At 41.4% G+C, this 20,172-nt stretch overlaps 1 protein-coding gene across 7 annotated transcripts in view; it reads right to left on the reverse strand.

Annotated features, from left to right (window-relative positions):
• Positions 1-1,055: 1,055 nt before the first annotated feature.
• Positions 1,056-20,172, reverse strand: part of lama2 (laminin, alpha 2) — a 378,441-nt gene continuing 359,324 nt past the window's right edge. For all 7 annotated transcript variants that reach the window (XM_067984560.1, XM_067984559.1, XM_067984558.1 and 4 more), the window contains 6 exons: positions 15,724-15,913; positions 13,581-13,736; positions 9,756-9,909; positions 4,329-4,459; positions 3,897-4,119; positions 1,056-1,416 (listed from right to left, as the gene is read on the reverse strand). In XM_067984560.1, coding sequence (XP_067840661.1) covers positions 1,265-1,416; positions 3,897-4,119; positions 4,329-4,459; positions 9,756-9,909; positions 13,581-13,736; positions 15,724-15,913 — 1,006 coding nt within the window. In that variant the 3' untranslated portion in view covers positions 1,056-1,264. The remainder of the gene's footprint in view (positions 1,417-3,896; positions 4,120-4,328; positions 4,460-9,755; positions 9,910-13,580; positions 13,737-15,723; positions 15,914-20,172) is intronic.

Consider the following 20,172-nt stretch of genomic DNA (forward strand, 5'->3'; position numbering starts at 1 on the left):
ATTTTTTTATGCCCTCTCTTTGCTTTCCTAATTTCCTTTTTAATTTCACCCCTGCACTTTCTAGACTCCTCTAGGCTTTCTGTAGTTTTGAGCTCTCGGAGTCTGACATAAGCTTCCCTTTTTTGCCTTCTCTTACCCTGTGTGCTCCTTGTCATCCAGGGGGCTCTAGATTTGGCAGTCCCAACCTTTTTCTTTGTGGGAACATGTTTACTCTGAACCTCTTGAATCTCCCCCTTGAATGCCTCCCACTGCTCTGACACTGATTTACCTTCAAATAGTTGGTAATTTGAGTCGGTGAATTTGTTTTTATTTGATTAGTTGGTTTAGTAAATGAGACATTTGTGCCAGTGTGCTTCATGACCTAAGGACACTTTCTCAAAACACAGGAAGACGCGCAAATTGAATTTTAAAAATTTATATTGATTTTCCAGAGCAACAATGATCAAAATTTCACTAGTTTTATGGCCAATCACAAAATTATTTTGTTGCTGGAGTTATAACGCCTGCTGAAGTTCCCACGCAGGGGATTTTCAAAATGGTGACCAAACAGCTCTAAAGAGAAAGCTGCCATACATGATTAAGAGAGCACTACACATTGTAGTTATGCCTGGCAAAATTAAATTAAACTGAAATTTAGAAGTTATTAATTCCACCCTACTAATAGTGGGATTTCATTGAATAGCATCTCCACTGTAATTATCAGATTCCAAGGAATTAACAGGTGCTGATAGTACCTAAATAATAAAAGTTTTTTCCTCCAAGATTTCATAATGTAGTTAGATGGAGATGATTCTAACATGGCTATATTTGAGAAACTTTTTGCTGATGCTATAGACATGGTTCCTTAAAGATGACTAACAGTTTATGCAAATTCCCAACACTCACCCAAACACATGAACTACTACTTTCACTTCAAAGAGGAGTTTACTGAAATATTTGTACTATATTTCACATCATGCATTAGATTCTTACACACACACACACACACAAAGAAGCAAACTCGGTGAGAGCTCTACATAATGCAATAATGAATAAGAAATGCCACCTGCAGGACAAAAGAGTACTTATTTTTAATTTTAATGAACAAATGAAAACTGAGAATATATTTTTAGACTGATACTGTTTAGCAGAGTAAAAGAACAGCCTTAACATAAGATGATGTTTAATTTGTGTCTCCAAAAATATTTCTGCCATGTACAAGATATATAGGCTTATTTTGAACCATATACTTTCATCTTTGTTTGAAACAGCCCAGTAGATTCCATTATGCAGGACAGGTAAGGGGTTGAACTCCCTTGATCGCTACTGATTTGCTGAAGTCTACTTCTAGTGCCTGCGTTGCCTTCATTAGTTTCAGGTTACGTATGCAGCCCTTGAAGGGAGTATTAGTGGTCAATCCTAATTGTCTCATGTCATCTGGAATAGATTTAAAAAAATTGTTATTTGGTATTTGAGCAATTAAGTCACTATAGACAGGGACTTGCCATAGGCAAACAAATAATAAAGAAGTGCAGATGCTGGAAATCTGAAACAAACACAGAAAATGCTGGGAGCATTCAGCAGGTCAGTCAACATCTGTGGAGAGGACAGAGAAGTTAATATTTCACCTGTGGACCCTTCAGCAGAACCAATAGGCAACCTGGTGAAATAGTGTATTAGCGTTCCTCTTTTATTTGCCTCCTGGTTCTATTTTATTTATGTGATGCAGTACAGTACACTGAGAAGAGTCTAAATTATCACTAGCAATATTTGAATGACTGACCAATTTGTCTCCCCATATATAACATTGTCATTCCCCATGCATTACACAAATGTCTTTAATATAATTTGCTATTGATTTTCATGATGTGAAATCTTTCTCACTTCATTAGTCAGGGAAACTTGTCCAGACCCTCTGGAATTTCCTGATTCAGTCAAAGCGGACATATGATCTGCTCAAATAATCAATACACTACAATGAAATGCCGTTGGTATGAGGCAGCCCATAATGGCAGTACTACTTGATACCACACAGCAAGTATGCATCCTCTGGGCTATGTATAAAAGGAAGAATGATTACTCTTTCTATAGATGAATACAGGAGGATTGATAATCTGCAACCCGAAAATGCAGTGGCAAGAGCTACATTACAAAAAAATAATGAACTTGATCCCTCTGATGATACTCCTTGAATATCCCCGAGTAGATCCAGAAAATATGTGGTACACATGAGTTCCTGCCAAACATTTTAATGTGTTTTCTCCCCTTCTCCTTAGCCCCTAAAGTGTTCTTTTACCAAGTTGGCTACATTTTACATGGTTGGACTTGTTGTATGTGAAATGAAACATCTTTTTTGTAAAATTGGAATTGAAATTTAGGTCAAAGTGGAAAAGGACAAGAATGTATAAAGATTCATTCCAGGAATTTCCTCTGAGTTTCTCCCAATCAGCCGCCCCTTAGCTTTGCCGGAAGATCGGTGGAAATCCCATTTTCGCATTTATCCAGGGTTTCCGCCGATCTTTTTCCAATGTTGCAGCGGCCGATCGGGAGAACCCCCAAGGAAATTCCAGAAGTAAATTTTCCGTGACATGTTGTGAATTAACATTACAGCATTTAACTCCTTACAAGTCACTGGTGCACTTTGAGTTAATTTATAACACAGTGTTTAGTGGTTCCCATTTTTCTTTAGCACTGTTTACTCTGTCTTGACCAGATGGTAGAGTCGTGGGGGTATGCTGCCATTGGTTCTCTCTTGGTGTCACTGTTTAAGACCAGTAAAACCACACAGATGCAGTCAGCAGTACTCCTGTCACATAAAACATCTATACATGCTTTTATACATGATACTGTTTTTGATTTTTGAACCTACTAATTAACTTTGTCATTGTCAATAGTTCAGTCATCAAAGAGATTGAATGGGGTGAGTGGTGGAATTACAAACCTGACTCTCAGTTTTTCAGTTTTAAATGTTGATGAATATAAAGTTAACTAGAGGTGGACCTTACTTCTGAATCACCAAGCTTCTGTTTTAAATGGCCTGCCTCCTCTCCAACATGGGTGGAGTCTCATCCTGAGGTGAAGTGGACTACAGTCATGTGAGCATTTCATAGTGGGAATACATAGCAAAGACAGTTTCCTTGATACAATATTTCTCTATTCAACTGGACTCATTTTATTGCTTCCAATGGCTGTGTTTCTGTATAAACACAACCATTGATGATTTACATGTTTTAATCTGTGGTTACAGCTAGTGGTGCAACAAGCACCGAAAACTGAGGAGGCAGATCAACTCCTGGTGGAAATCTGCTGAGAGGAAAATACAGGCCTAAGTCATCACAGTTGTTCATGGGCATCGAGACTGTTGTCAAATTATAAGCACTAAACATTTTAAGAATCTAAGCCATCTGCCATAAACTGGAAAATAATTGTTACAGCACTTTCAAATTTAGAAGAATAATGAGTTCCTTCACTCCGGTACGACAGTCTAAAAGTATAAAGCAAAAACTTTTACAATAGAACATTACTGGGAATGTGGCACGTTGGTACTGTATCTTGTAACAGAAAGTTATTACTATACTTACATTTCTGTTTGAACTATAATTTTAAACAGAATATGTACTAATCTAAGAATTTTCAAAATGACAAGATAATTATGGATGAGAAAGGCTTTTCAGCCCACCTTAGTTCATCCATCCGTAAAACCCCTCCACTACTCTATCAAGGAGGCTATTCCATGTAGTGTTCACTATTTGTGTAAAGAACGACCTGATATCAGTCTTAACTTTGCTTTTTACTAATTTGAACCTATGCCCCCATTTCTTACTCTTGTAATTTAGTTTAAATTAACTTTCTGGTTCAATTATGTATTACATATTAAATGCCATGATGAGATCAGTTAGTAATCAGTTAATATGTACCTGGATACCCTCCAACAAAGATTGGATCGTTGGTGTCAGTTGCAGTGGAGGTTACGCTTGAGCTTCTGCTTTCTACTTTCTCCCCATCAACTGTCAGTTCCAAAAGGTATTTAATTTTATTGACCACTACATTGTGCCACTGTCCATCACACAAACCATTGAAGTGTGGAGGCTCATAGACAGCTGTAAATATGCCAGCTCCATTGTCAACGTTAACCAAAACCTGGCATTATAAAATAAAAATAAAAACTGTTAGGCAAAGCATTGATAAGATCTTTTTGAAAGTCAATGAAATCACCATTTTAAAATGTATTGTTGCATTCATTAAACACTGTGCTCCCTAATAGGTTATCAAGTTGCATCTATATAGTCCTCCTTATGCATAGAGCAATGACTCAGAGCACTTTACTTTTACTTATAATTATAACTTACTTTTCCATTGACTAGTTCAATTCCCAGTCCATCCACACTCTGACTGCTGATTCCCAGAAGGACAGCGTTTCTTTGAGAAGTGCGGAAATCAAACTCTATTCGTAAATCTGTTCCAACCCTGTAGCGTGCAACTGAAATGACACAAGAGAATGTATGGTAGTAAGAGGCTCAGCATATTGTAAGTTAGCATGGAGTGATCAGTAAAACAGATCACTTTGTTTTATGCTGCTAATCTGTGTACTTTAGTCAAATATTAGTTGCTCTAATGTGAATGTAGAATTTACAGCACAGAAACAGGCCATTCGGCCCAACTGACCTCTGCCGGTGTTTATGATCCCTCTCTAATGTACCAATGTTCTTTTGAAGTGCAGTGCCCAAAGATTTTGCATATGGCCTCACTGATGATCTATCCAAGGTTAGAATAACTTACTTTTTAAAAATTCATTCATGGGATGTGGGCGTCGCTGACGAGGCCGGCATTTATTGCCCATCCCTAATTGCCCTTGAGAAGGTGGTGGTGAGCCGCCTTCTTGAACCGCTGCAGTCCGTGTGGTGACGGTTTTCCCACAGTGCTGTTAGGAAGGGAGTTCCAGGATTTTGACCCAGCGATGATGAAGGAACGGCGATATATTTCCAAGTTGGGATGGTGTGTGACTTGGAGGGGAACGTGCAGGTGGTGTTGTTCCCATGTGCCTGCTGCTCTTGTCCTTCTAGGTGGTAGAGGTCGTGGATTTTGGATCTCACACATGGAACTGATAATGTGGTTCTGGCTGTTGACTGTTGAACTCCACATCCCCCCATTCCCCTCCACAAGGAGGAGGTACCATCCTCCAGTGCCACTGCTCCCACTCTGCTCTTGCTCCTGCTTACTCAGGATTTGCACTTGGTAGCATCTCCACATGATGCATGAACAAGATGGAAATACATGAAAGGATAGTTTTGACAGAAGAAATGACCCCTGTTCCTAGGTGTGAACATAAGAACATAAGAAATAGGAGCAGGAGTAGGCCATCCAGCCCCTCGAGCCTGCTCCGCCATTCAACAAGATCATGGCTGATCTTCTACCTCAACACCATTTTCCTGTATTATCCCCATATCCCTTGATGCTTTTAATATCTAGAAATCTATCGATCTCTATTTTGAATGTACTCAATGACTGAGCCTCCACAGCCCTCTGGGGTAGAGAATTCCAAAGATTCACCACCCTGAGTGAAGAAATTTCTCCTCCTCTCCGTCCTAAATGGCCTACCCCTTATTCTGAGACTGTGACCCCTGGTTCTAGACTCCCCAGCCTTGTATCTACCCTGTCGAGCCCTGTAAGAATTTTGTATGTTTCAATGAGACCACCTCTCATTCTTCTAAACTCTGGAGAATACAGGCCTAGTCTACTCAATCTCTCCTCATACGACAATCCTGCCATCCCAAGAATCAGTCTGGTGAACCTTTGTTTCACTCCCTCTATGGCAAGTATATCATTTCTTAGGTAAGGAGACCAAAACTGTACACAATACTCCAGGTGTGGTCTCACCAAGGCCCTATATAATTGCAATAAGACATCTTTACTCCTGTACTCAAATCCTCTTGTAATAAAAGCCTACATAACATTTCCCTTCCTAATTGCTTGCTGCACCTGCATGTTAGTGGGACTCGCAGGTATGGAGCAGGGAAACTGCTGCCAAAAAGAAAATTGCCATACCATGTCACTACCTGAAGAAGCAAAGAGTAGAGGAAACAGATGCTTAAGAAAATCAAAGAGTTATTGTCACATTGCACCTGCTGCACGATAATGTGGAGCTGGCAAGGAAAAATAAAGGATCGTATTTCACTTGTGCTAATTTCCATTAAATACCCATTAGACTTTGATTATCCCCGACTCTTGGCCAATATTTATCCTTCAACCAACCTGGTCATTATCTCATTGCTGTTTGTGGGACCTTGCTGTGTGCAAATTGGCTGCTGCGTTTGCTACATTACAACAGTGACTACATTTCAAAAGTACTTCATTGGCTGTAAATTGCTTTGGGATATCCTGAGGTCATGAAAGGCGCTATATTAATGCAAGTTCTTTCATTCTTTCTATTTTTTAGTTGTAGATTTTCCAGTCCTGCTCATAAGGCAGCAAAAGTGGTAAAGACTGTGAGCTTTATTAGCAAAGCACTACCCAGCTGGATCTTCTGGTGTCAAGGCCTCATTTTCTATTCAAGACAAGCTCCCAACCATATTGCTTTCTGGTCCACCTCTTTCAGACAAAATGTTTTATATCCATTATCTCACAAATGTATATTTGATATTTAACAATTTTTATGGCTTGTTTATCAAAAATGTTCAGCTGTTAAAAACATATTTACACTTTACTATGCTAAAAAAGGAAACATGTTTGCATAATGTGAAAAACAGACCTGTATACACTCACTTCTAAGACTATAAATGTATGCCTCTGATCGGGGCAGAAAGTAGAGGGGATTATTTTATAAATAAGTCATATCCTCTCAGGTTTCCCTCCCAGCAAAGCAATTTTTCCAAAGATGATGGACCCATTAGGAGTCAGTACCATATTAGTGTATTCCGAACAGGTGTTGCTGTCAGCTGCTGCTCTGTTCTACAATACTGTGACATTTCAACGGTGACTTCCCTTCCATACTGTAAATCGGAGACAGCGCAGCAGGATAGATACAAAAAGAGATTTAAAATCAGTAGCTGGAGACAGGACCGATGTTGGGAGGCAGAGTTACCATTTAAATAGAATGTCAAATCAATAGCTGAGAGGAAGTAGATAAATCACCCGGTCCGGATGGGATGCATCCTAGGTTGCTGAGGGAAGTAAGGGTGGAAATTGCGGAGGTACTGGCCATAATCTTCCATGATGTGGAGATGCCGGTGATGGACTGGGGTTGACAATTGTAAACAATTTTACAACACCAAGTTATAGTCCAGCAATTTTATTTGAAATTCACAAGCTTTCGGAGGTTTCCTCCTTCCTCAGGTGAATGTTGTGGAAATGAAATCCTCGAACCTTTCGCATTTATAAATCACAGAACAATACTTGGTGATTACAAACAGTGTTTTCAACTGCCCGTTGCCAAGGCAATCAGTGTGCAGACAGACAGGTGTTAACTACAAGGTCTCCGAATATACAAACAGACAGGAGGGTTCCCTCCCAGTCGGGGAACACTTCAGCAGTCATGGACATTCATCCACCAACCTTCGGGTAAGCGTACTCCAAGGCGGCCTTCGAGACACACGACAACGCAAAATCGTCGAGCAGAAATTGATAGCCAAGTTCCGCACCCATGAGGACGGCCTCAACCGGGATCTTGGGTTCATGTCACGCTACACGTTACCCCACCAGCGAACAAATGTTATCTGTTTTTAATACAATGGGTCATTTGCTGTCTTTTCGATGTTTCTGCCTCTCTTTTTTTTTGGTGGTTTGTATATTCGGAGACCCTGTAGGTAACACCTGTCTGTCCGCACACCGATTGCCTTGGCAATGGGCAGTTGAAAACACTGTCTGTAATCACCAAGTATTGTTCTGTGATTTATAAATGCGAAAGGTTCGAGGATTTCATTTCCACAACATTCACCTGAGGAAGGAGGAAGCCTCCAAAAGCTTGTGAATTTAAAATAAAATTGCTGGACTATAACTTGGTGTTGTAAAATTGTTTACATAATCTTCCAAACATCCTTAGATACAGGGGTGGTGTCAGAGCACTGCAGAATTGCAAATGTTACACCCTTGTTCAAAAAAAGGTGTAAGGATAAACCAAGCAACCACAGGCCAGTCAGTATAATCTTGTTGGTGGGGAAACTTTTAGAAATGATAATCCAGGACAAAATTAACAGTCACTTGGACAAGTGTGGATTGATTAGGGAAAGCAAGCATGGATTTGTTAAAGGTAAATCGTGTTTAACTAACATGATGGAGTTTTTTGATGAGATAATAGAGAAGGTCAATGAGGGCAATGTGATTGATGTGGTGTATATTGACTTTCAAAAGGACTTTGATAAAGTGCCGCATATTAGGCTTGTTATCAAGATTGAAGCCTACGGAATAAAGGGGGCAGTAGCAGCATGGGTACAAAATTGCTAAGTAACAGGAAGCAGAGAGTAGTGGTGAATGGTTGTTTTTCGGATTGGAGGAAGGTATACAGTGGTGTTCCCCAGGGGTCGGTACTAGGACCACTCTTTTTCTTGACATATATTAATGACTTGGATTGGGTGTTCCAAATTTGAAGATGACACAAAACTTGGAATTGTAGTAAACATTGAGGAGGATAGTGATAGACTTCAAGAGGATATAGACATGCTAGTGGAATGGGTGGACATGTGGCAGATGAAATTTAATGCTGAAAAATGCAAAGTGATAAATTTTGGTGGGAAGAACGAGGGGAGGCAATATAAACTAGAGGGCACAATTCTAAAAGTGGTACAGGAACACAGAGAACTGGGGGTATATGTGCACAAATCGTTGAAGATGGCAGGGCCGGTTGAGGAAGCGGTTAAAAAAGCATACGGAATCCTGGGCTTTATAAATGGAGGCATAGAGTATAAAAGCAAGGAAGTCATGATGAACCTTTATAAAACACTGGTTCGACCACATCTGGAGTATCGTGTCCAGTTCTGGGTACCGCACTTTAGGAAAGATGTGAAGACCTGAGAGAGGGTGCAGCAAAGATTTGCTAGAATGATTCCAGGGATGAGGGACTTTAGTTACGTGGATAGACTGGAGAAGGTGGGGCTGTTTTCCTTGGAACAGAGAAGGTCGAGAGGAGATTTGAAAGAGGTTTTTAAAATCATGAAGGGTCTAAAGAGAAACTGTTCCCATTGGCAGAAGGGTCAAGAACCAGAGGACATAGATTTAAGGTGATTGGCAAAAAAAATCAAAGGTGACATGAGGAAAAACTTTTTACACTGTGAGTGGTTAAGATCTGGAATGCACTGCTGGGGGGAGGGGCGTTGGGGTGGTGGAGGCAGATTCAATCATGACTTTCAAAGGGGAACTGGATAAGTATTTGAAATGAAAAAATTTGCAGGGCTACGGGGTAGAGCGGGGGAGTGGGACTAGCTGGATTGCTCTTGCATAGAACCGGAACAGACTCGATGGGCTGAATGGCCTCCTTCCATGCTGCAACCTTTCTATGATTCTAATCTTGGTGAATAGAAACTCTGTAATTCTACCCTTTGTCTTATATTAAGCTTGTGGATTTTTTGGGGGTGTTTTTTTGGACACTTTGGAGGTTGCCTTATATATGGGTCAAAACTCATATGGGAGAATATATAATAGCTTTAAGCAGCATTCAGTAGCTTCCTTTGCAAGAGCAGTGTTTTAAAATGATAGCTGACTAAAATGACACTGATTGTTAACAGTAAAGTAACTATAAGCAATTTCAATGCCAAAGCAATCAAATATTTTTCAAGTATTTTTACCTGTTTTAGCAAAACCTGTTCCATCAAAATAAGTTCCTTTCTGACTATTGAGAAAACAGACACCAACATCCAGACTAGAGATCGGATCATCCAGATCAAAAGTTTTATCGTTCAATTTAAAGTTACGGATGCAAGCATTTATACTGTAGGTTACCTGTGTTAAAAAATGAGTAAACAATAGATTAACATGAGTATAAATATAATCACTACATTCAGATGACCAAGTCTTCATAGCTAACTCAGCTTTGAAAGTAGGTTGAAATAGTATGGAACAGGTCTGAGTGCAGTCGGGCTGTAATAAAACTGGGGTCAATTTTGACTGCCTTCGCCTGGCGGTAACAGCCTTAAAATGAGGTCCATGGCCTTACCGCCCTATTAACTCTGGCGATGTGACCGGCTCCATTTTGAAAGGGGCCTACCGCCGGGTGTCCAAAGTACCCGCCTGTTTCAGGCAATATGCCCCTTTTAATGAGGAAATTGGGGTCCTATGATGTAAATAGGGCCCTGACTGCCATTTCAGGTCGGATTTGGGTGCAGCAGTTAAATATAAATGTACACACAAAGAGAAAGTCCATAGGCTGTTGAAAGAAGTCAGAGAGGAGATAGAATAGACACAGGCCACAATTTTTCAATCCTCCCTAAATATGTAAATTGTGCTTTGGGACTGAAGAGTAGCCAAAGCCACACTTTTGTTCGAGATAAACCTGGAAATGATGACCAGTTGGACTAATGTCAGTTGTGGGCAAACCCTTAGAATCTATAATTTAAGAACACATTTCGATATGCATGGGTTAATCAAGAACAGCCAGCATGGATTTGTTTGACAAACTTAATCGAGTTTTTTTGAAGAAGTGACTGATTGGATAGATAAAGGGAATGTAGTAGATGCAGTGTACATGGATTTTCAGAAGGCATTCAATAAGGTGCCTCACAAGAGACTTGTTAGAAAAATTCAGCTATATGGTCATGGTATAAGAGGAAATGTAACGGCATGGTTGATGGATAGCAAACCAAAAGTTAAAGTAAATGAGTGTTGGAAGTGTATACCCCAGGCTCAGTGTTGGGTCCACTTCAGTTCTCAGTGTACATAGTTGATTTGGTTTTGGGCATAGGGAGCACAGTCTCAAAATTTGCTGAGAAGAAAGTAGAAGTTTTGAGAAACAATGAGGAGGACTTCATGATGACATAAGACAGGTTAGAGGAAAGGGCAGATATGTGGCAGGTACAATTTAATGTGGAATAGTGTTCAGTAATACATTTTGGAAGGAAATACCAGGAATGGGACTATACACTTAATGAAAAGATGCTGAAGGATGTGGATGATTAGATACAGGAGTTCAAATTCATAATTCCCTGAAAGTGCGAGTGCAGGTCGATTAAGCAAAAAAATGGCCACCACCATTTTGGCTTTTATAAATAGAGGCATAGATTACAAGAGTAAAGAAGTAATAATAGATTAGTACAAAACTTTGGTTAAGCCACATTACAGCAGTGTACAGTTTTGGGCACCCTAGTACAGAATGGACATTGAAGCCATAAGACAGCATTCAAGTACTGTGTGGATTCACCAGGATGATGTCAGGGATGGAAACAATAGTTATGAGGTGAGACTTGAGATACTGAGACTATTTCTATTGAAGCAGAGAAGGCTAAAATAAGATCTAATAGAGGTTTTTAAAAATCTGGTTGGGGGTTGGTGATGGGTGGGACATCAATTTGAAATTGTCACTATGAGAGTGAGGAGAGAGGTTTGGAGAAATTTCTTTACACAGTCGGCTGTTGGAGCATGGAATACTTTGCTACAGGGAGAGGTTGAGGCACAGACATTGCATATTTTAAGAGAGAATTAGACAAATATTTGAAGCAGAGAATACAAGGCTATGAGGCGACAGAAGGGCAGTGGGATTAGTTTTGGATTGCTCTAGCAAAGAACTGGCCAGACACGGTGGGCCAAATGATTCTTGCGTAGGGCGGAACAGTGGCAAATGGAATTTAACCCGGAAAAGTGCGAGGTGATGCACTTTGGAGGGACTAACAAGGCAAGGGAATACACAATGAATGGGAGGACCCTAGGCAAGACAGAGGGTCAGAGGGATCTTGGTGTGCAAGTTCACAGATCCCTGAAGGCGGCGGAACAGGTAGATAAGGTGGTAAAGAAGGCATATGGGATACTTGCCTTTATTAGCCGAGGCATAGAATATAAGAGCAAGGAGGTTATGATGGAGCTGTATAAAACACTGGTTAGGCCACAGCTGGAGTACTGTGTGCAGTTCTGGTCGCCACACTACAGGAAGGATGTGATCGCTTTGGAGAGGGTGCAGAGGAGATTCACCAGGATGTTACCAGGGCTGGAGTGCTTCAGCTATGAAGAGAGACTGGGAAGATTGGGTTTGTTTTCCTTGGAGCAGAGGAGGCTGAGGGGGGACATGATTGAGGTGTACAAAATTATGAGGGGCACAGATAGGATGGATACTAAGGAGCTTTTTCCCTTCGTTGAGGGTTCTATAACAAGGGGGCATAGATTCAAGGTAAAAGGCGGGAGGTTTAGAGGGGATTTGAGAAAGAACTTTTTCACCCAGAGGGTGGTTGGAGTCTGGAACTCACTGCCTGAAAGGGTTGTGGAGGCAGGAACCCTCACAACATTCAAGAAGCATTTGGATGAGCACTTGAAATGCCATAGCATACAAGGCTACGGACCAAATGCTGGAATATGGGATTAGAGTAGACAGGGCTGATGGCCGGCGCGGACACGATGGGCCGAAGGGCCTCTATCCGTGCTGTATAACTCTATGACTCTACGACTCTAAATGGTCTTTTTCTGTGCTGTACAGTTATATAATTCTATGGTAAGGCACAGAATCATGCAGTATTTCCTACTGAGTGCCCTCTGAACAAATTAAAAACGTAACTATAAATATTTACCTATTTTGATGAGACATTTCACCAAGAGAACTGCTCTTGGTAAGTTAGAAAGGCACTATTGCAAAAAGGATTTGCAGCCTTTTAGCACCAGTACATAATATTCCATTCCCCAGTAGTGATATTGATTTCAGTAATTTCAGGTCATAATCACTGCTCCCATTTTTTCGGTCAGCTAGTGCTGGTAATGGTTCTGCTGCTGCCATTTACAGCTACTCCTGATCAATCTTTTGTTTCATAACTTGTCCTATTACCACCTTCCTTGCCTTGCATCATCATCCCTTTTGTCATTTAATCACTCGTGCCCATTACCTATCACAGACTTTCCATCTTGTTCTTTCTTCCCCTCCCCCTGCCTTTCCCTGGCTCTGTACTTGCTTAAAAACTTTAACTCTTCTAACATCTTCCAGTTCTGACAAAAGGTCTTTGACCTGAAACATTAACTCTGTTTCTTCCTCCACAGATGCTGCCTGGCTTGCTGAGCTTCTCCAGCATTTTCTATTTTTATATTAGGGACATGGCTTATCTTGATGAGCATGTAAAATGTCCCTCTCAAACAAAGTAAAGAAAAAATTGTTTCGAATGAGACAAGTGAAAAGAATCCGTTGCTGGAAAAGACACCAGGAAGCACCGACTGAAGTACTGTGAAGTTCTTAAGAGTTAAGCTCCCAGTATGGATGATCACTTAATGTGAGCACAGTTCAGAGACTTGGGTGTGGAGGTCAGCATGTCTGATTTATGGTGCTCCTGATTTTCTGGCAATGATTTTAATGGTCAGGAAATGAGAGGTGCTGCGAATCCTTGCCTGATTCTCCAATATGTGCTCACATCAAGTGAGCCTCCACCTTGGATTCAGGGGGTTGATATTATGCGCTGTCTACATGATTGTTCTTGTTCACATCTTACACGGCCAATTCTTCTCGTCGTGTAGTTCTTAGGCAGTCCTCCAATATAGATCATGCCCACAACATCCAGAATATCTGCATTTTTAGGGCTAACTGTAGTCGCTGTGTTGAGGCCAATTGTAACTGTTACTGTCTTCCTATCCCGGACAATTCTGACCTGGAAAAAATAAATTCAGATTTATTAAAATAGTTATTATAATATGTTCTATTACACCTAACAACAAGTTGCAAAAGAGTAAGCTTTATCAACAAGTAAAAAGAAAAAAGGTTGGCATTTATATAGCACCTTTCATATCCTCAGAACCTTCCAAAGTACTTTTGAAGTATGGTCACTGTTTCTTTGTGGACAAATATGGCAGCCAATTTGCACACCGCAAGGTCAGTCCCACCAACAGCAATGAGATGAGGGATCAGATAACCTGATTTGGTGGTGTTGGTTGAGGCATAAATGTTGGCCAAGAGACCGGGAGAACTCCCTGTTCTTCTTTAAAATAGTGCCATGGGATCTCATATGTCCATTCAAGAGGGCAGGACAGGCAATAAAATGTTTCTTCTGAAAGACAGCACATCTGACTATGCAGCACTCCTTCAGTACTACACAGAAGTGTCAGTCATTGTAATGCATCACTCCAATGTTTTGAAATGTTGAGGCATCCTTTAGCCTGCTCACTTAATCTATTAATTAGTCATTAATGATTAAAAATTGCAGGAATTTTCCTTCATTCTTGCAGGCCATTTTTAGTGTTTTTGTGATCTCTATTATCAAGTCCAATGCTAAATATTTTAAAAATTGATTTATTGAATGTTAAATTGTTTTAAATTTGGTGATTAATCTTCCTATTTTTTCCTAGTTCATGGAGCCACTCTTCTTACTCCCTCCCACCAGTTCACTTTAGCACTGTATTTTCCCCCTTTTCCCTGGCAGTTTATGCTGGAACTCTGTGCCTTTGACTCTCAATGCCCGCTGGCATTATTCGCCTCCTCACTGCCGATTCAGGTTGGCACTCTTATTCCTTACCATGATTTCACACTGGCACTCTTGCCCTCCTCCGCCTGCTGTTCATGCTGGCACTATCTCACCACCCCCCCTGCCGCCCCACCGCCAACCCTTAAGTTCATGCTAGTACTCTTCTACTCTCTTGCCCCTCAGCTTACATTTACAGAGCTGTAGCGTTGTTCGATTCCCAGAGCAACAGCAGCAACACATAATAGCCAGGAATGGCGATGAGTGACAAGTCGGCAAGTAGAGGATGATTTTTACAGGAGTGGGGAATCGCAATTCTCATGGAAGTGCCAATTTTTTTGCAGATTCTGCAGTAAAAATGCAGCCTTGATTTTCCAGTGACCCTCATCCAGCCTTGAAATAAGAGGCGAAAATAAGCTAGCATTTCATTTTCCTTCAAAAGCAATTGAAAGTTACTTAATTTTGGAAATAAAAGTATAACATTTTCATTCTTTTTGCAGGTAATTCTATTTAAACCAATGCAGCTACAAAGCACTTTATACAGCATGTATGAAGTTTTGGATCAGTGAACATCTGGAGGAATGGGGAGGGAGGAAAGGGGGAAATGAGAGGGGCTAGGGGAGAGAAGGGGAAGGAAAGCTAGGAGGGGGGAGAAGGAGTGGAGAGGGAAGAGAGGAATGGGGAAGAGGGGAATGAGGGGTAGGGGAGAGGAAAATGAAGGAAAGGTTGGGGGAAGGGGAGAGAGATCAGAGAAGGTACAGATGGAGGTCAATATATGTTGTCTCAGTTGGGCTGGAGTGCTAATGCAGGCTTTCTATTCAGTGGGAGGGGGGTTTGATACGTGATTTGATATCGGGGGGAAGGAGGTAGGTTGTGAATGTCATGTCTGTAGGGTGGGGGAGGGGGACAAGGGAGGTTTAGTAAGTCAGAGGAGGCTGCTTGCGATGGTTTCCTCATGCGCGATTCCAAAGGTTGGTTCCTTATATTTGCCTTAGGTGGCTCTGCCATGTAATGTTATGACACATAGCGTTATGCTTACAGCATCATCTACAGGTGCAGTTCCTTTGGCATGTTATAACCACAAACCATTTTTAATATATAATAGTCTTGTTATTGCATCTCTTGTAATATAACTTCAGTTAACTAAATTAGTAATGGAATTTATTTTGCATTTTTTTACCTTATGCCATTTTCCATCATTTATCTTCCTTTGAACAACTGTGCTTGCATTTCCACTTCCAAGGTCATAGCTAAACTGAGCCATTCCATCTTTTATCTGAATGGTTGCAAAGTCTGCATGGTTAATTCTGGCCATATAAAATACAAGACCAGATTCTGCCTCTGTTTGGATTTCAAACTCAATTTTGAGGCTGCAAACAAGTCAAAATCGTTAATCAACACCCAGTAAGCTTGCTATGAACACAGTACTAAATACCACATAAGACCTTATTTCCCTGTTTGGTATTACCACACATTTACAATGTAATCTTCAATAACTTTTCACTTAAAACATAAGTATCAAATGGCATCTCCTCAAACAGCTAGTCTCCATGAGAATTGAATTAATAGCAGGTAAAGACAGGCTGTCACTTTAACGTACCATGGGTGAGATTTTCATACTTTAATGGACTTTAAACATCGCCTGGGCACAGTGCAGAAAGGAAAATCTGTCCGGGAGGATCGCACACCCTAAACAGAATCTGCCGGATTTCTCCTCTATTAATTTCAATGGAAAGAAAATCAGGGGGTTCTATTAGGGAAACAGGTACTTCCCCGCCAGGTTTCCTTTCTGCATTCTGCCCATGTGATGCTTAACGTTCAGCAGTAAAGACAAAAATCTACCTGAATTTTGTTTCTGCAAAACAACAATGACGATGTCAAATATGTGGTACACTTCAAACTGTGGCAAATCATCTCATGTCATCAAGCTATCATGATAAAACTTTCCCTGTAACAAAATATACCCTTTCACCAAGTACTTTTGATAATTTATCAGATTTAAACAAGGGGGCATCTTATTTTATCTAACATATTAATACAGAAACTAGTCCTATTTACTTTAAAGCCAATTTTCCGAGCACAATAAACAAAAATCAGAAGCGAACTAAACAGAAAACTGCATAGTGCAAAGTTCCTTGATTACATTCAATTCTCTGCCTCTTCTCAGAAAAGATGACCCTCCTGTACTCTGTAACATGTGTACTAATAGGTTCCATGCCAGGACAAATACAAATAATGTGTAAAATGAAGGATGTGCTCTGAGTTAAGTCATTCAGCCCGAGAGAAATATATGTTAATTTTATGGGTGTGAAATAGAATATTGAGCAGCAGCTGGCGTCACGGCAGTGCATCCGTGAGGTTCAGAGCTACGTGGATAGCACGTTTCAGGAGGTGGTCACTCTGCAACTTAAGAGAGTGCAGGCAGAGAGGGACTGAGTGACCACCAGACAGACAAGGAAGACCAGGCAGGTAGTGCAGGAGTTGCCCGAGTGCAGCTCACACCCTAACCGGTATTCAGAATACTGGTGAGGGTAAAGGTTCCTCTGGGGAATACAGCCAGAGCCAAGTCCACAGCACCATGGGTGACTCAGCTGTACAGGGGGGGAGGAGGAAGATCGGGAAAGCAATAGTGATAGGGGATTCAATAATTAGGGGAACAGACAGACGTTTCTGCAGCCACAGACATGAGTCCAGGATGGTATGCTGCCTCCCTGGTGCCAGGGTCCAGGATGTCACTGAGCGGCCGCAGAACATTCTGAGGGGGTAGGGTGAACAGCCAGAGGTTGTGGTCCATATCGGTACCAACAACATAGGTGGATGAGGTCCTGCAAGCAGATTTTAGGGAGCTAGGAAAAAGATTGATAAGCAGGACCTCAAAGGTTGTAATCTACGGGTTACTCCTGGTGCCACACGTTAGTGAGTATAGAAATAGGAGGTTAGAGCAGATGAATGTGTGGCTGGAGAGATGGTGCAGGAGGGAGGGCTTTAGATTCCTGGGGCATTGAGACCGGTTCTGGGGGAGGTGGGACCTGTACAGCCCAGACAGGTGGCACCTCAACAGAGCTGGGGCCAATGTCCTCGCGGGGAGGTTAACTGATTCTGTGAGGGGGGGTTAAACTAATTTGGCAGGGGGGTGGGCACCAAGATGTAGCATTAGAAGGGAGGAACAAGGTGCACAAAGGATTGGGAGAGACAGATAGCACTAGAATAAGAAATGGTAAGATATTAGGTGGGATCAGACGAAGAGTGAATACAAGGAGGTCTAAGATAGGTTTGCAGTGCATGTGTGTAAATGCAAGAAGCTTGGTAAATAAGGTTGGTGAGCTGTATGCGCAAATAGCCCCATGGGAATATGATGTCATGGCGATAACGGAGATCTGGCTCAAAAAAGGGCAGGATTGGGTACTAAATATTCCTGGACACAAGGTGTTCAGGAAAGATAGTGAAGGAAAGAAAGGAGGGGGGGGTGGGGAGGTGGCAGTATTGATTAAGGAGAATATTGCAGTGCTGGAGAGAGAGGATGTCCTGAAGGAGTCAAGGACAGATTCTATTTGGTCAGAGTTAAGAAACAATAGAGGTGCCATTACACTACTGGGTGTATTCTATAGGTCACCAACTAGTGGGAAGGATATAAATGAACAAATTTGAGGGAAATTACAAGAGGTGCAAGAACCATAGAGCAGTGCTAATGGGGGACTTCAATTATCCTAATATACACAGGGATAGTAATGGTCTAAAGGGCAGAAAGGGGAACATTTTCTGAAGTGTGTTCAGGAGAACTTTCTTGATCAGTATGTTTCCGGCCCAACAATGAAGAAGGCATTTCTGGATCTGGTCCTGGGGAATGAGGTGGGTCAAGTGGAGCAAGTATCAGTGGGGGAACATTTAGGGAACAGTGATCACAGTATCTTAAGGTTTAGATTAGTTAGGGAAAAGGACAAGGAGCAATCTAGAGTAAAAATACTTAATTAGAGGAGGGCCAATTTCAGTGGTTTGAGAACAGATCTGGCCCAGGTAAATTGGAATCAAAGGTTGGCAGGTAAAACTGTAATCGAACAATGGGCGGCTTTTAAAGAGGAGATGGTTCGGGTACAGTCTAGGTACATTCCCATGAGGGGGAAAGGTAGGGCAACCAAAGCCAGAGCTCCCTGGATGACGAAAGAGGTAGAGAGTAAGATGAAGCAGAAAAAGGGGGCGTATGACCGATGTCAGGTTGATAATACAAGTGAGAACCAGGCTGAATATAGAAAGCTCAGAGGGGAAGTGAAAAAGGAAATAAGAGGGGCAAAGAGAGAGTATGAGAATAGACTGGCAACTAACATAAAAGGGAACCCAAAAGTCTTCTATCGGCATATAAATAGTAAACGGGTAGTAAGGGACCAAAATGGAGACCTATTCCTGGAGGCAGAGGGCATGGCTGAGGTACTAAATTAATACTTTGCATCTGCCTTTACCAAGGAAGAAGATGCTGCCAAAGTCACAGTAAAAGAGGAGGTATTTGAGATCCTGGATGGGCTAAAAATTGATAAAGAGGAGTAATGGAAAGGCTGGCTGTACTTAAAGTAGATAAGTCACCCGGTCTGGATGGGATGCATCCTAGGTTGCTGAAGGAAGTAAGGGTGGAAATTAAGAGGTACTGGCAATAATCTTCCAATCCTCCTTAGATACGGGAGTGGTGCCAGAGGACTAGAGAATTGCAAATGTTACACCCTTGTTCAAAAAAGGGAGTAAGCACACACCCAGCAACTACAGGCCATTCAGTTTAACCTCAGTGGTGGGGAAGTTTTTAGAAACAATAAACTGGGACTAAATTAACAGAAACTTGGACAAGTATGGATTAATTAAGGAAAGCCAGCATGGATTTGTTAAAGGCAAATCATGTTTAACTAACCTGATTGAGTTTTTTGATGAGGTAACAGAGAGGGTTGATGAGGGCAATGCGGTTGATGCGGTATATATAGACTTCCAAAACATAGGAACATAGGAACAGGAATAGGCTATTCAGCCCCTCGTGCCTGCTCCACCATTTGATAAGATCATGGCTGATCTGTGATCTAGCTCCATATACCTGCCTTTGGCCCATATCCCTTAATACCTTTGGTTGCCAAAAAGCTATCTATCTCAGATTTAAATTTAGCAATTGAGCTAGTATCAATTGCCGTTTCTGGAAGAGAGTTCCAAACTTCTACCACCCTTTGTGTGTAGAAATGTTTTCTAATCTCGCTCCTGAAAGGTCTGGCTCTAATTTTTAGACTGTGCCCCCTACTTCTAGAATCCCCAACCAGTGGAAATAGTTTCTCTCTATCCACCCTATCCGTTCCCCTTAATATCTTATAAACTTCGATCAGATCACCCCTTAACCTACAAAACTCTAGAGAATACAACCCCAATTTGTGTAATCTCTCCTCGTAACTTAACCCTTGAAGTCCGGGTATCATTCTAGTAAACCTACGCTGCACTCCCTCCAAGGCCAATATGTCCTTCCGAAAGTGCGGTGCCCAGAACTGCTCACAGTACTCCAGGTGTGGTCTAACCAGGGTTTTGTTTAGCTGCAGCATAACTTCTGCCCCCTTGTACTCTCGTCCTCTAGATACAAAGGCCAGCATTCCATTAACCTTATTGATTATTT

The sequence above is a fragment of the Heptranchias perlo genome, chromosome 5 (assembly GCF_035084215.1).
Source record: "Heptranchias perlo isolate sHepPer1 chromosome 5, sHepPer1.hap1, whole genome shotgun sequence".
In the NCBI taxonomy this organism is placed as follows: domain Eukaryota; kingdom Metazoa; phylum Chordata; class Chondrichthyes; order Hexanchiformes; family Hexanchidae; genus Heptranchias; species Heptranchias perlo.